This window comes from Onychostruthus taczanowskii, unplaced genomic scaffold, assembly GCF_017590055.1.
Source record: "Onychostruthus taczanowskii isolate IOZ18803 unplaced genomic scaffold, ASM1759005v1 scaffold6, whole genome shotgun sequence".
In the NCBI taxonomy this organism is placed as follows: domain Eukaryota; kingdom Metazoa; phylum Chordata; class Aves; order Passeriformes; family Passeridae; genus Onychostruthus; species Onychostruthus taczanowskii.
The window spans coordinates 6,948,223-6,964,527 of NW_024503679.1; the positions used below are offsets into that span (position 1 = coordinate 6,948,223).

The 16,305-nt window shown below is 41.5% G+C and overlaps 1 protein-coding gene across 1 annotated transcript; it reads left to right on the forward strand.

Annotated features, from left to right (window-relative positions):
* Nucleotides 1-3,294: 3,294 nt before the first annotated feature.
* LYSMD2 (LysM domain containing 2) lies at nucleotides 3,295-13,333 on the forward strand. The gene is made up of 3 exons (XM_041418758.1): nucleotides 3,295-3,508; nucleotides 6,766-7,103; nucleotides 12,562-13,333. The coding sequence occupies exons 2-3, from the start codon at nucleotides 6,766-6,768 to the stop codon at nucleotides 12,611-12,613; spliced, it is 390 nt and encodes a 129-aa protein (XP_041274692.1). The 5' UTR covers nucleotides 3,295-3,508; the 3' UTR covers nucleotides 12,614-13,333.
* Nucleotides 13,334-16,305: the final 2,972 nt, after the last annotated feature.

Sequence of the window (16,305 nt, forward strand, 5' to 3'; positions counted from 1 at the left end):
CTTTTGAAATTCATGCAAGACCCTCTCTCCTTGCTGCAATTAATTGAAGAACCCAAGGCTATTATTCTTAAAAGGCAGGATTTGTCTCTGATCTTTGTCCTACATTACATTTTTTTTTGTCAGAGGTTACAACATGAGCAGAGGTGGATGGTTTAGCTTGATACACGACTCATTACCAGAGAGCAGCCTTCTTTTCCTCTGTACTGTCCTAATTAGTGCGAATCTGCCCACACAAATAGCCCACAAGGATGGGGTTTTTCATTGTTCTCTGTCCTACATCAGTGCAACTATTATAAATAGTAATGTTCCTGGCTTGCATCATCATAAACATCAAAGCTAGGAAATGCTCAGCTTCCATTTATCCTTTACTAAGCAAGCTTGAGCTTCTTTACTGGCAAAGTAGGTGATGAATAGCTGACCACTAACAGAGTGATTAATTAGCCAGAAGGCATCCTCTCCTCTCCTCTCCTCTCCTCTCCTCTCCTCTCCTCTCCTTCTCACTATCCTTAAATTATATGGTCACCATAACTAGACTGAGCTGATACTGATCTCTGTTTTAGAAGATTGCTGACTGTAGTCTGCTGATCCATGTAATATTTTTAAAAAATCATGATCACTGTGCACTTAGTGATATAGATATGAATGGTTCTCAATGATAACATGGCAGCTAGATATCCAATACTCACTGGAAGTAACACACTTAAATAGAGTTGGTCATTTAGAAGATTTATCATGAAGCATTACTAAAAAGAAAACATTCATCCTCAGAAATTCAGAATGACAGAAGAGGCAGAAAGTTCCTAGACTTAATATTCACTAGAACTACCATTAACTACTACTGCATGAATAAATATTGAAATATATATTTTCCGGCCCTAACCAATCTGTCCAAAGATTTTATGTAAGAATGCAAAACTAATATTATCTAGGTCTGAATATGTCCCTGCTAGAGGATCTCCACTTGTGTGAGGTCAGACACAATTTTTAAAATGAAGTGTCATTAGCAAGACACTTCTAGTTTCTTCTGTAACTTTGAATGCAAATTAGAAGATACAGGTAAAAATGGGTTGCCTAAATGAAGATCTTGCTCAAATTTCAAACTCAATTTTTGTTTAGAGGGTATTCACTTCATGTAGAAAAAGAAGCAGTCAGCTAATCAGATCAAGTATCTTGGCAACATCCCAGATGCAAATGTTCCTCTGGCTATAATATGGATTTTGAGATAAGAGACAAACATTTACACAAATTGCTGACACAAAGGACAATCCAGAAACTTCAGGAAAAAACCCCCTCATCTACCCTTGCAAAGGTTTATTACTAAAATAAAGCTTTCAATATTAAAATACCTGTGGTATCTTTATATCATCACAAGGGATGTTTCTGCTGTTGTCAGAATTGTGACAGCTGATTTAAAGTGTATTGCACACTCTTTCATACAAATAGAGTTTAAGATAACATTAGAGGGAATAATACTGTCTAACATTAGTGTACCTGTCAAGCACATTTCCAAACTAATTGATATTTCATGTTCAGCTGATTGTATCACTAATGTAAAACAACATTTCCATTTTCTCAAATTGCAGCTCCCCTTTGCTGAGAGCCATTTTAGCTGAAGTAACTGGTCTGCGTAATTCCAGCTCTAGGCAGGCATCCAGATGTTTGTAACTTCCATTAATCAGCCTGAAGAGGCTGAAGCTGATCTATGGCTCCACACTGCACACACAGTAGACATTTTTAATAAGTGCTGACCTGCAGTTCAGCTCTTTGCTAGGTGGGTCATGGCTGAAGTGCTGATGCAGTTCTGCAGATCAAGTTGTTTCACAAGGAATTGAAAGCACTGAGATGTCACAATCTGGTGCTCACTTTCTAAGGCTGGGATTAACTCTACTAACATCCCTAGGGGAGCCTCCAACTTCCCAAATATATTGTAGACTGCAGAAAAATGAAACTGAACCTTTTCTTGCCACCAGTTTACAGCCTCTTGCACTGCTCTGGTCTGTCTGTGCATTGCCTACAATCCCTCTGTTCAGGATTGTCACACTGCCTTCTCATGTGATGGTGAGGTGCTGATGTGTCAGTCCTTACCAGCAACTTGTGTGTCTTGCAGGATAACTTTTGTATTTTCCTAACTTACATCTGGAACATCTGGAAACTTGTGGCCAGATTAACAAAGTTTGTGACATCTGTCTTGATTTTTACACTGTATTCCTTAAAGAGACTCCATGACCATCACTGAACAAAATCTAAAAACTACAACTAGGTATTATGTCAGTTGATGCTTTTTTTTTTAATTTTTTTTCCCCCAAATACTAGTATGAATACATACTGGACTGAACTGAGGAATGTTGAGGTTATGACATGCATGACTTTTTTGCTTAGGTTTAAGATATCTATTTTTCTAGGACTTCACAGAAAAAAAAAAATACGCTGGTACACACACACACTATCCAGATTCCCAGCCTGGTTGAGGTTGGAAGTGACCTTTGAGGGCCGTCTTTTCCAACAGCCCTGCTCCAGCACAGGCACCTAGGCCAGGCTGCTCTGGACACTTCTTGGTATTTTGGTACACATTATGTCTGTACAGGGTGCACACATGTGTACCATCTATTTGTGACATACAGGTTTTGTTAGAAAGCTCCAGTTCAGCAATAATGGATCCACTTTGCAAGCCCACTGCCAGGTTTCCTGGTGAGAAGTACTCACTTAAGAACACATTACAATTAATTAAATGTAACATGGTACTCCAATACCTGAAGGGAACTTCTGGGGCAAGACTATCTGCCAAGAGCCTGCAGTGACAGGACAATGGGGAATGGGTTCAAACTGTAAGAAGGCAGGTTTAGATTAGATATTAGCAAAAAAAATTTTATTGTGATGTTAGTGAGGCACTGGAAGAGATTCCCATGTAAGTTACGGACGCTCAAGCCTGGAGGTATTCAAGGCCAGGGTGGATGGGGCTTTGATCAACGTGGTCTAGTGGACAGTGAGAGGTCGGAATTAGGTGATCTTTAAGGCCCCTTTCAACCCAAACCAAGTTAGGGATTCTATGATTCCAAGTCACAAGTTATTTTCCTGAAATGAGTTTCCCCACGTCTTACTGTTTCAATAAATCTGGCATAATTAGACTTTCATATTTGTGCACTTATGCCCGAATCACTCCTTTTTACGCTCTGACGGACCGCACTATCGAGCCTCCCGCTGGCAAACGCGCTGGAGCCTGACCAGCCACGGGCACTCAGTGCCGGCTCTCAGCAGTGGTTACGGCGCAATCGTGCGTTCCGCACGAGCCGAGCACCGAGGGCTGCCGAGGGCTGCCGAGGGCGGCCGAGGGGAGCCGGCGGGCGGGCCCGAGTCGGAGGCCGAGCTGTCGCAGCGGCTGGCCCGCACCAAGGCCCGCTCGTACGGCAGCACGGCGAGCGTGGCCGCGCCGCTGGCCGAGCGCTACGTGGAGCACCGGCTGAGCGCCGGGGACACGCTGCAGGGCATCGCCCTCAAGTACGGCGTCACGGTAAGGGAGCACCGCCGGCGGGGCCGGGAGCGGCGCTTAGAGCCGGAGAGTGGCCTGGGTTGGAAGAGACCTTAAACATCATCCAGTTCCAAACCCCCTGCCGCGGGCAGGGACACCTTCCACTAGACCAGGTTGCTCAGAGCTCCATCCAGCCTGGCCTTGCACGCCTCCAGGGATGGGGCAGCCGCAGCTTCCGTGGGCAGGCATCTCCTCCATAGCCTGGCTGCTATAGCCCCGACAGAGGGGACGCTTGGGCAGAGTGACAGCAAGAAGGTGTCCCATAGGGCATTTCCTCCACACAGGGCAGGGAACGGTGTGGGTGCGGTGTTAGTTTTAGTTTCAGTATTTAAACTGCTGAGAGCAGAAGTTAGGGCCTGCCCGGAGGGGTCAGCACGCAGCGCTGGTGCCCGGGGTGGGCAGGGGCCTGGGGAAGGCACTCACACTGCTCCCACCCCATAAACCTGTACTCGCACCGCTGTGCACCACTGCTCTCGCTGCTGGTTAAAAAGGAAATCGGTGTCATTAAACTCATCCTTAAAAAAAGCATTATTTTGAGCTTGACACACAGGCTTCAAGAGAAGGAAGTTCTTCCAGTAGCTTCAGGGCTAAACATTGTTCCGTTGTGATCTGCCTGCCAGTCCAGAGGTGAAACACATATTTGAAAGTGTTGCTGTTTTCTGCTCACTTTCCAGGGAGAAAGAAAGTTCATTTCTGAGAAAAATGTTGAAAGGCTTGCACCAGCCTAGGACATGCAGAGTCCAATAAAGTTTACCATCAGGCCCTTCTACTACAATTCCAGATAGAGGAGAAATCACCCACCCTGCTTCATTCCCACTTCCATGGGGCCCATATTCCAGTGTGCAGCTTCAGTAGTCCCAACACAGAAAATTGCTCAGGGCTGAGCAGGTGATGAGCGTGGCACTGGTACAGTCAGTGCCACTTGGACATCAGCTGCAAACAGCAGCTTCCAGTTGGGCTCTTTCTAGAAGAGCTACTGTGTAGTGCCAGACTATTAGGTTCTGACTGGAGTGGCTTCTTTTCCTTCTCTTGGTCTGCAAGATCTACTAAAGACTTCTATCACCTTCAGCAGTACAAACCGATCACTAAAATAGTAGTTTTCTACAAAAAAGGCATTTCTAAGCTATTTACTACTCCCTTTCAGCTAAAGTGAAATTGTGAATCAAACCTGTACAAACACCTCTAAGTTGCGAAGCATAAATTTTGTTTATGAGTTTGATAAGTTTTTGCTGTGCTAATGATGCAAAATACACATGTTGGGATTTTTCCCCGACATCAGATTGGTTATTTGATTTAATAAGTGTTTTGCTTAAGAAGCCAGAACTGCATCATTATAGACTGCAGTTGAGAGAGGTTAAACTGACATGAAATGTCCCTCAGAGCAATGGCAAGTTCAGCAAAATCAGCCATTGTGTTTATGTTTTCATGGGTTTCAGCCCAGGGTAGGAACGGACGCAAACACATTTGCTTTTAGCAGAATGCAGGCTGTTGTGTGTTCACACAATGGCAAAGACAGATTTCTTCTAAAGAGTGCTTCTGTTTGCTTCCTGCATCATGTATTCTTGGCTGGAAGTGAGAGTTGTAATGGAAACATCAGAATTATCTTTGGCTGCCATTGCCTCCAGTATTACTGGTTTTAGGAGTTTCCCCTGTGGTTTTCCTCACTGGGAGCTAATTTGTAGCCAGAGACATCCTGTCCAGTGGCTGCCTTTGCATGACTTGGCATAGACAGTTCAAGATAGATAAAAATACCGTGCTGGGGGAGAGGGATCAGTGTGCTTTGTTTGGCCTCATCCTCTGCCCTTCACCCCCTCCCCCAGACACTGCCTATTAATCTTTAGAACTTGCATTTGTTGTATTTTCCTTTTGAGTAAATTAACACTGGGAATTCATGTTTATGGTTCAGCCAATGTATGGCTCAGTGCAAGTGCTGTATCCCTTTTGAAGGGAGAAGGACTGTATTTCATTGTCAGTAGAAGTAGTTTTGATTGTTCAGCACCAGCTTACAGCTTCAGGTAAAATTTTAAGCATGTGCTGAATCTTTTGCTCTTGTAGCTAATGGGCATTACTTCATCATTCTAGCACTAAAAAAAGAAAACTTGTTAAATCCTGCTCTCCATACGCCTCTGAATGTACAGAGTCACACTGAGTTGTAGGAGTTGTATTGCACATACGAAGTAACCTGCTCAGGGCTGAGGGAAGTTCTTTTTAGAACCAAGTACCTTGCTTTTCATTATTGCTCAGTGCAGAGGTACAGACTCCCAAATGCTATGAGCTGGTATTTTGGGAAGAAATAACCAGAGGTAGAGTTACAGTGAAATAGGAGAGAGAATAGCAGTGCAGTGCATTATTTATCAGCTATTGAAGCATCACCTTCCAACTCCCCTGCAGTAGGCTCTCAGTTTTCAGCTTCTGTATTGTATTTTTCCAGAAAAGCTCCAGCTAGTATTTTAAACTTTTTTATACCCATCAAGACAGACAACTTAAAGAGATTTTAACAATTGACATTTACACTAGAGCCATTAGAAGTCTCAATAAGACCAAACTCTTACTAAGTTAGGTGAACTTCCTTTTTACCCTGCAGATAAAGGAAGATGCTCAGCTTGGGAGAGAACTTGCACCCTTATACTCTTTGAGCCTTACTAAAAGTGGTTTCCAAGCTTTAGGAGCTGGAAGAGTAGTGATCTTCTCTTGCTTGTAATACTGGATATTAGCTATTCAGTTTTTAAATGTGATTATTAAATCTAAGCTTTTCACCATTTCAGTCACCTGCATCAACAGGTTGAACCCTCCTGGTAGTTTTATCCCCTTTGTTTGGATTCTGCATCATTTTTACCAGAGAGTTCACCTCCAGGAGCTGCTAGCAGTTCGCCTTATTCTAATATAAATCCAAATCAAAAGTACATTTGTGGTAGAATTTTTGTTCTTTGGCAGGCTGTTCCTGTGAGCATGTGTAGAGACTGCAAGACTGTTCAAGGACAGCACCTTTAGGTAGTGCAAGACTTTAAAAAAAGCAGTATTGTGGAGTCAAGTGCACATAAAGCTATGGTGTTAGCAAGGCTGAAACAGAGCATGCACTCTGGAATCACTTTGAATGCAAACAAATTCACTCCTGAATTAATTGCTGCTGCAAAGAAAGTATAGATTTATTTTAACTAAAGATTGTGTACTACTTGAGAAAGTTAATGCTTTATACTTTGCCAAAACCTAACAGCTTATATTTTTTCTGTCTTTTTCAGATGGAACAAATAAAGAGGGCAAATAAACTTTTCACTAATGACTGTATATTTCTGAGGAAAACCCTGAATATTCCGGTTATATCAGAGAAACCGTTACTGTTCAATGGACTCAATTCACTGGAGTCTCCTGAGAACGAAACTGTTGACAGCTCCCCTTCTTGTGATGAAAGACCAGTGGCAGTTCAGGAAGAAAGTAGTTCTTCTCCCAGTTCTCCAGAGCCTGACAATCAGCCCACTGCACCAGAAGAATTATCTGCCAAAGATTTCCTACAGAGATTGGACTTGCAGATTAAGTTATCCAAACAAGCAGCCAGAAAACTAAAAGATGACAATGTCAGGTAAATGCCACTTTTGGTGTTAAACGTGGTAATTCTCACCCTGAAGGCATTGCAGTCTAAGCTGACCCCTCTTTGTGGGGTCTCAGCATCTGTGGCTTTTATTTGTCAACAGCAAGTGCCTGCTATTCTCATGACCAGGTACATTCAGAGCACAGGGAAGGCTGGAGTGTTTTCACATCTTGTCACACTTGTCAGTTTACTTTCTTTTGAATTGGTTGCATGAAAGGAAAAATAGTTGTTGAAACTCAGAACCTTCTCTGAGCAAACTCATCCACTTCCATTGTTATTTTTGAAGCAACATAGAGCACCTATCAAAATATGCTGCTGCTGACTTTCAGATCATTAGATGTATGTACCTACCACAGATCAGAGTAGGTGTTGACCCAGCAGTTAAACTGCATAACAGGAAACCACAGCCCCTGCCAGAGGAAGGCAGTTATTTTAACATCCCTTCAACAAAATAGCGTGCTAATTTGAAGAAGAAAATTCACTTAGACATTGCTGCACCATGAGCAGAGCCAATACAGTGGAAGTGACACTGCACAAATGGTACACTGCTGCCACTAATACCCATTTCCTGTACTGCTTCAGTTACAAACTGGGAAATGTGGGCCTGGTACCAAGTCACCTCCCAAGAAATAATGTATACAGGAGAATAAGTTATTTTCCCACCTTCTGTGCAGATTTAGCAGATAATACTGTTAAATGCATGTAACAGATTTTTATTGGTCAGGATGTTACAGGAAGCATCAAGTACAGAGCTGCAGGCAGTCTGCTGAGCAGGATGTTGCCCAAAGCTTCTGAAGAGAAATAGCTTCCTGTGCATCTGATATGCTCCATAATAATCCCTTCTACATCACTGCCCTGGCTTTCATTTATGGCTCACAAAAGCCATCCTTCCCTCGTCCTCTCCAGCACAGTCGGAGAGGACAGACCCCTTTATACTGTGGCAGGAAGGGGCAAAGGACCAAAGTCAATGATTACTCTGCAGAGAACAGGAGTAGAGAGAGACCATTGCCAAAAACCTTGGAGATCCTTTTCAGCTGTGTACCATCAATGGTATGTCTGGGTCCAGACTGGAAGGTGGCAACATTCCTTTCTGTGCTCCAGCAGCTCCTAAGAAGGCACCTGTTCTCCTTCCTGCGCTTTCCTGTCCTTTCATGTCCCTTGCTTGGAGCAGAAAGCCTTTGGAAATTGGACAGCCATGTTAATAAAGCAGCCTCATGAATATGCAAGTTTTATATTCTTAGAGTGTAAACCATTTATGAAATTAGAGTGCTGTTTCCAGGTGCTCTGGCCTGTATTCAGGTTGCCTTGTCAAGGCCTGTTTAGAACTTGATGTGCCAACACTCCAAATACTTCTGTGCCTGCTTAAAACTACCAGAGGAGCACCTGGAGTTCATCCACTACCACCAAAAGGGACATTGGAGCTCACAAAACTGCAAGCAGAAGCAGAATATCAGCTCATGAACTTAAAGAGCCATAACTTCTCACCATACCATGAGCCTGATTTGACAGATGGTGAGAACCACATCTATTAAATTGCTCTTTACTTTAGCCACCTTTAAGTTGCCAAGAATGCATGTGCACATGTACACTGATTTGAATTAAACCACACACGGAGGTTTCATGGTCAGAAACTGCCCTGTGCTACAAAGGCAGCTTAGAGTGAATTATATTGTTTAATTAGAACTCTTGGAGTCACTCCCTTAAGTGCTCTTAAAGGAATAAAGTTTAGGTAAGAAAATTGGGGAGCACATAGTTGCAAATTTAGACTGGATATTAAACTATAATAGCTGTGCAAGCAGATGAGCATAAAAGGTTATAGAATGTGATCCACTCAGTTTGTACCAGCTGCCTTTCACTATTAGAGTTTATATAAGCACATGGCTAGATCTACATGTAATACTACCTTTACTAGAGTTTCATTGAGCAAGAAGTCATGAGTTAATGAGTCATTAATCATGCATATTCACCCAAGATGCAGCTCAAGGCAATAAAGCCTTTTTGTTTTGAGAAATGTTGTAATAGTAGGCCAGACAAAATGCAAAAGGATTAATACAGTTCTCTGTAGCATATGTTATTAATTCATGTATTTGTATATTAGGGAAGAATACTCATTATAAAGCAGATGTGATAGTTTGAGAAAATACAGTGGTGCTTCACCTGGCCCAAAATTCTGTTACACTGAAACTGAAAATGACTTTAGTGATGCTTTTTGTATCATGTAGTTGAATATGAGAAAGGTGAACACCAGATATCTAATGCAAGCTGTTTATAGAGTCCTTAAGATAGACTTAAACCATATACTGTTCTTCTGGAACAGGTCACATCTTTCTGCATTTGCCTTGGAATGTTTAATTTTGAAAACCTAGTAACTGAACAGAGCCTCTCCAATCAGTGATGGTGATTTAAGCCAATATAACTGCACAGGAACAGAACCTTGTACTGTCATCTGCTCACTGGCCTTGACCTGAACCTAGGAAAGAGTATGGTCTTGAAGCCTTCCAAACTCACAACTGAGATAATTTGCCCAATAATTTTTCACCCTTGTTGGCTATCAGCTGAGAAAAGAGATGATTTAACAAAGGAGGCTGTCTATGGAGAGTCCTTTCAGGCATCCCAAAACTAACAGCTCAGATCGCTGCCGTGTTTAATTGTGCATTCTAGAAGCATCCAAGCATTTGAGTGTACTTGCTCACAGTCAGGTGTCCTTGCTCTTACAGAAGTGATTATTTGTGGCCTGATGCACACCGTAGCTTACAGGAGACTTCTTTCAGTTCCTGTAACCCACTGGGCAAAGTGGCGACAGCAAACGGGAAGAGACAGCACTACAGAGTGTTGTAATGCTGTGCTGTTCCTTTTCCATCCCCCGAAGGAGAATGTTGCTATGACTTAGCACTTTGCTATTTTAAGCATCTTAAAAGTGAAGTAAATTGTTTGGTCGTTAAACATACACACACTGCCATGGTGGTGCTTGTGGGTCACAGAACAGAGCTACTACTATATAATTTTATTTCATGTAAAGTTCAGCTTCTCTTTAAGCCATCAGAATAGACTTGTACTTGCTATGTATGGTTCTAAGATCTATATGAGTATTATTTCCAGGTCGTTACCCTGGTTTGAGGTGGGGTTGCAGAGCCTGGCACTGCAGCCTGGAACAGTAGAGCGTAGAGCAGAAGCTGTTCTTGCTGAGCAGTTCCAAGCCCTGGTCAGAAATGTACTTTACACATTACACTGGTCACTGCTTTGCTCAGTTCCAGCATAATAAGCTGCCTTATCATTCTTAAGTCCCTGCCCTGTAGAGAAGCCCCCCAAAGCTCCCATAACCCCAGTGCTGGCCTTCTGCTGACAACTGCACCTGTATCCGAGTGCACCTTGCACAAGGGAGCTGGGGACAAACAGCCTACACAATGGTTTTGGTGCTTGCATGTCTGAAGAGCTGCTGATGTAACATCAGTATTTCAGCTCTTCAGTTGTCTATATTCACCCATAATTAACACATTTCAGTCCAGTGTTTGGCTGTTGCCAGGTCAGGATGGATGGTATTCCTATAAGGCTTTCAAGAAGCCTTAAAAATTCTGATTCTAGAAGCCTTTGATTAGAAGAAAGGTCTTTTTGCTATAGTTCTGCCACATTTTATTCTCCTAAAACAGGAAACATAACAAAACTAAGTAGTACAAAGTAATTTCCAGTGTAGAGCATAGAAAGGAAGTTTCTCCCCTACTAGAGTCTAAGCTCTGAAAATAAGAGTTCTCCTTCATCCTCATGCAAGCTAGCAGAGATCGTTATTTGCAACTAAGTTCTGCACGTGTGGCTGGACACCCATTGCTCAAGAAGTGCATATGTTGGAACTTCAGAATGTACTTTTTCAAATATTTAGCTTTGGCCAAGTTGTTACGGTTGAATTTCACAGTCCTGCAGTCTGGTCTTACAAGCTTGGTATGTTGATAGGTTTCAATTCTCAAAAAAGCTTTAAAATGTCTTGAGAGAATTTATAAGTAAAAGTGGCTTAGTGCTTTTTCAACTAAACATGAGTTATTTGCTTTACTTACTGTCATGCCATGTATCATGGAAAGCTTCTGCAAATGATACATTATTAGAATTACTGTATTCCATGGCAGTTTTGGATGCAAAACTGGATATAACAAAGGATACTATTTAAATGTATACAGATATCTACATCCTTGGTAGGGGCTCGGTAGCTTCACTAATGTAAATAGATGTAGATTTGTAAGGAAGGCTAAAAATCTGTTCTCAGTACTACTGTAACCACACATCCCTGCAATAACAACCAGTTTCATCCCAAACTTGTTTTTTTGAGTTTTCTGTTTTTGGCAAGATTATTTCAAGGCAAAGGACATAGTATGCCTTTGGATTAAGATGATAATTTTGCTGGGAAGACAAATTACTCTGCTGTTTGGTTAGTTTGTAGGGCTCTGTTTTGGGGAGTTATATGAAATTCAAATTGTAGCTAAATAAAATGAAATCTTATTTATCATGTTTATTAGGGAAAAGTCTTCATGGTTTTGATATTGAAATATTTAATTTTTACCTTATACTGTTATTAGACTCTTTGGATAACTGTACCTTTGTATGAAGGTACACACAGTATTAAAAGCAACCCTTTCACAGTGTAGCAGCTGTAAAGTCCTTCTGTTCTTAGCAAAACACTGAACTTGGCAGCAGCTTTAAGGTTGGACTCTCAGGAACAAAACTTTGAAGCTACAGTAGTACAAAGCAATGACCTTTGGGGAGCTTGGCATCCTTGGTGCTGCACTGCAATAGGTTTACATAACCCCTTTTTTTAAAGGCAGTATTGTCAAGTGAACAGCAGGCAGACTGATTTTCCTGAGGCTGTTTTAAAAGCAACATTACTTTGCTTTATCCAGTTATTGCACTAACAATAGCATTTGGGAGCAATTGCTTTTTCCTAAGAAAATCCAAGTGATCAGTCTCAGTGAGGATTGATGTAAGGGAAGTATACATCAGGAACAGCTTGCAGCATCAGGACACGGATCCACCCACAGCTGTGATTGACTGCTCCTGTTCTTGCTTCATTCGGTCTCTCTGTCCCTCCTGCCATTCAAAATGTTGAAACAAACCTCTAACTAAGCTTTATTTTTTTTAAAAGAAGAAATGAAAAGCAGCACTGCAGGAACTCCAGCACGTCCTCCACCTTGTTATGCTTTAAGTTTTTCTTAGTGATTTGATAAAGAATACTTTTTAAAATACATTCTGATGTTGTTGAACTTGCACAGCTATAGTCACTTTCAGCATTACGTTCTCGACATCTCAGGAACTCCAGAGATGTGTAAATTACAGTATTCTACTGCAAATATTCCTGTTAGGCAAGGCTGGCATGGCCTATTTTGACCCACTAGGAAAACTGCATTTTCATTACAGTTTTACTGTTGAGAATGGTATGCTCCTGACCTGATGATCATTTTCTTTCTAGAGATGAGGAGAATGAGGAAGGTCCCTATGCAACTTCTTCGTATCACCAGTAGAAGACAGATGTGCTGGCCTGAAAACTTTCCATGAAATCAGTTCTTACAGAACTAAGCAGTCAATAATTGAAAACCCAAGTCTTTTGGACTCATCCTCTTGATGTACTTAAAAGAAGTCATGAATGGGTAATTGCACTGAAATTATGACCTCTTCTGCCTTCCATAGGTTAATGTCCTTATGTTGTATCAATAAAAGGTTTAAGCCTTCCAAAACTAGCAATGGCCTTTTTATCCCTCTGTGCAAACTGTAGCATGGTAGCAACTATATATCCCTGAGGTCACCTTTATGCAGGATGTTGATCTTTAGTAAAGATTTTGTAAATACTTGTTAAAGTGTAATTTGTTTTAAGTATTTAAAAATATTAAATAAGTTTGCTTGTAAATGACAAATGATGGAAGTAATAGGAATTTACTTATTCTGCAAACATAGGCAAGTTTACTGTGAAAGTTTTGTCTACTTCAGGGCTGCAGAACTTGCCTGTAAACCTTGTACGTGTCTGTGTGTGGTTATGATGTATTCCTAGAAAGGGGAATTCAGCTTGTGTTGATAAATTAAAGCCTTTTTGGTTAAAGAACTGTTTGCATATTGGATTTCTACTCATGAAAGGGATGAGTTCCACAAGAGGTTTTTTTGGGAGATATGACATTGGAATATCAGATGTGTGTTCTTGTGTGCAATTAAATTTTGTGTGGTTTTAATTTAATAAAATACCAAAAATACTGGTGTGTGTCTTCATAATGACAAGATTGGTTCTACCCTGTTTTTAGGGAAGAATGGTTTGTCTAGTTTCACGAAGGATTAGATTGTAATTTCAGGGTAAATAATGTCTTTACCTTACCCATATAACTCACCCTCCTAAATGAGACCTGCAAGAGCTATCTGCCCTAGCTGTGCAGTTTGTTAAGATGAATAAGAGGCACATTGGCAAACCTTCCCTGTTGTGAGAAGACGTGCCAAGTACTCGGATCTGCAAGTGGACTCTATCTGCAGCTCAGGGAGACAGAGTGCAACCTGCAACCACTGTTGTCCTGAAATTAGGGTGTTAGCAACTTCTTATTAAATATCCTATATTTTTTCACCAAGGATTCAATAAAATTTGGAAAAGTTTTGTCATTAAAGATCTGATGGATTCCCACTGAAACAGACACAGTTTTCCATAATTTAGCTCATCAGTATCACCCCAAAATAAAAACTTTTCTCCACTATGTTTACACTGAAACAATACAGAAAGTTTCCTTAATTTATTAAAACGAGAAGTAAAAATTCAAAGCTCAGCAGTAATTGACTTTTGCTGCTCTACCTAGGGTTAGGGTTATGCCTAGAGTTAGGGTTTTGAAATCCACAAAGCCCAGAGCTCCAGGCACACTGCAGCTGCAAAGGGCATCCCAAGGGGAACAGAAAACTGCCACAACATGTGGGTTATGTCTGTTTTGGAACCCAGACCCCAGGCATAACCCTAACCCTCGGTGAGAGGTTTCCCTAGAGCTGGAAGGGTCCCAGAACCTGGAGGATCACTGAAATCAATGCTTTCTTGTCTTAAAAGGCAGGTTTGCAGTGGCAGACAAATTAACAAGGTCAGGCAGGTGTTCAGCCATCTCCAAGATGGTAGGGCTCCACCCCAGGTCATGGTTATTTGGGAAAACAAAATTGCCACTCTGAACACCCCCTCTTCCTCCTTCCCCAGAGTTACACACTGAGCATGGCACTGTTGCCATCTTATTGCAAAGGTTTTGTACCTTGGTGATTTCTCATAGGCAACTCCTCACAGCACTGACTCCTCCTCAGCACAGCCAACAAACTCCATCTAACCTCTCTACCAGCCAACCCACTCTTTTACCATACCCATCCTAACTGGATCCAGCTGTGGCCTGTTAAGGGCAGGCCTGTTCCTAATGCTTGATAATTAGCACAGCTGTAACTCCTTAAGGGTGAGATTACCTTCATCACTATCTCTATTTTCCTACATTCCACCCATCCACATGGCACCACATGGTCTGGGACATCCCCTGGTTAGGGTTAGGGTTGGGGTTAGTGTTTAGGGTTAGGGATAGGGTAGGTTTTGGGATAGGGTTTGCCTTAAGGAAGTTGTGATCAGCTGTCCTGCCTGGGTCCCCTCACACTTTCTTGTGCACCCCCAGCCTCCTCAGTGGTGTAGTGAGGAGGAGGAGGAAAGGCCTTCGTTCTGTGCAAGCTCTGCTCAGCAGAAATGAAAACATCTCTGTGTTATCAACACATTTGTGTTTCCAGCACAGATCCAAAACATAGCCCTAAATTGGCTACTGCGGAGAAATAAACTCTACCCCAGCCAAAAGCAGCACAATAATGTAGCTTGTAGTAAAGTGTTTAATAAAGTACAGTATCAGAAACAATAGTCTATTAGAAAAGCTCAAAAGGTGAATACCATATATATTGTACTTATTACATTTTCAGTCAGAATTTAGAAGTGAAGGATTTCTGAAGGATCCAGCAGAGATAGAAACAACACAGAAACCAATTTTTGTCAGTTTTAAAACAGAGATGTGCAGTTGTTGAAAATACCTTTCTTACCAGGAAGAAAGCAAGCATATGATTTACTAATTATGGCTAAACACACAGCAGTGCATGTCAAGTCCTAATGTGCTCCAAGTGTTCCCTGCAAAATAAGTACTGATCTGTGATGCAAGTTGAAACTTGCATCACCCGGTTTGATTTCATTTTGGGTAATTCACAGCCCTTTAGGAAGGCAGGGTGATTCATCAGGCTGGCTGTGTTTCACTGTCTGGTTCTGAAAGGTGTGATGTACAGAGAGATGTTCATTCCATGTACCAGCAATGGAACCAGTATTTGAAGCATTCAAGTAACAAGTTTAGTGGGCTTGGGCGGGATGGAAAGTGAATTTAGTTTGAGGCACCTTAGCTGTGATTTCTGGTCTATCTGCCAGAGCTCTGCTCTCAGCTACTCATCAGGCTGTTCCAACTATCTCCATGTGTACCCCCAGGGATGCACAGCAGCAGGGTAAGTACAGCACAACTACAAGAATGTGCATACTCTGAAATAAAATCAGGGCATACCCATTGTTGGGTTTTTGTTTTCCTAAGTTATGCCACTGATACTTTGATCAAACTATAAAATTTGCCAAACTCAGAGGTTAACAAATATCACCACACACTGTTCATAATCACTGGGCACTAGTTGATGACATCTGCCCATTTAGTACCAAATTTGGGAGAGGATGAACAAGAAACTAACTTCCAAGGAATAATGAAATTATTCTTATATTACTCATCATATTGACAGTAGAGGGAAATTTGAGGTCTTTTTAAAAGTAGTTATTGGAGAAGGACAGTTTGTCCTCTTTTGGTTTTTCAAGTGCAGATCCTAGGTCACTGCCACTTCCCTATCTGCAGAGGTCTATGGTCAGTTACCATCCTCCTGATTTCTGTCATAAATCCAAATTTGGAAAACAGTTTGCTTTCCCCACGTGATGGTCACATAAGAAAGGAAGTCAGAAGCTGTTGCAGAATGCAACTGAGATCTATAGAGCCATAAAGAAATTTGGAACTTTGGGAACAATAGCAAATAATAATAAACAAATAAGAGGATTTAGATGAGAACAAATGCACTGATTTAAAATAACAATTCTTTTTTCCTGGTTTTTTTTTTTCTATAGAGTTTCTAAGGGACTATTTGTCAGAGGAAGCTTACATTGATT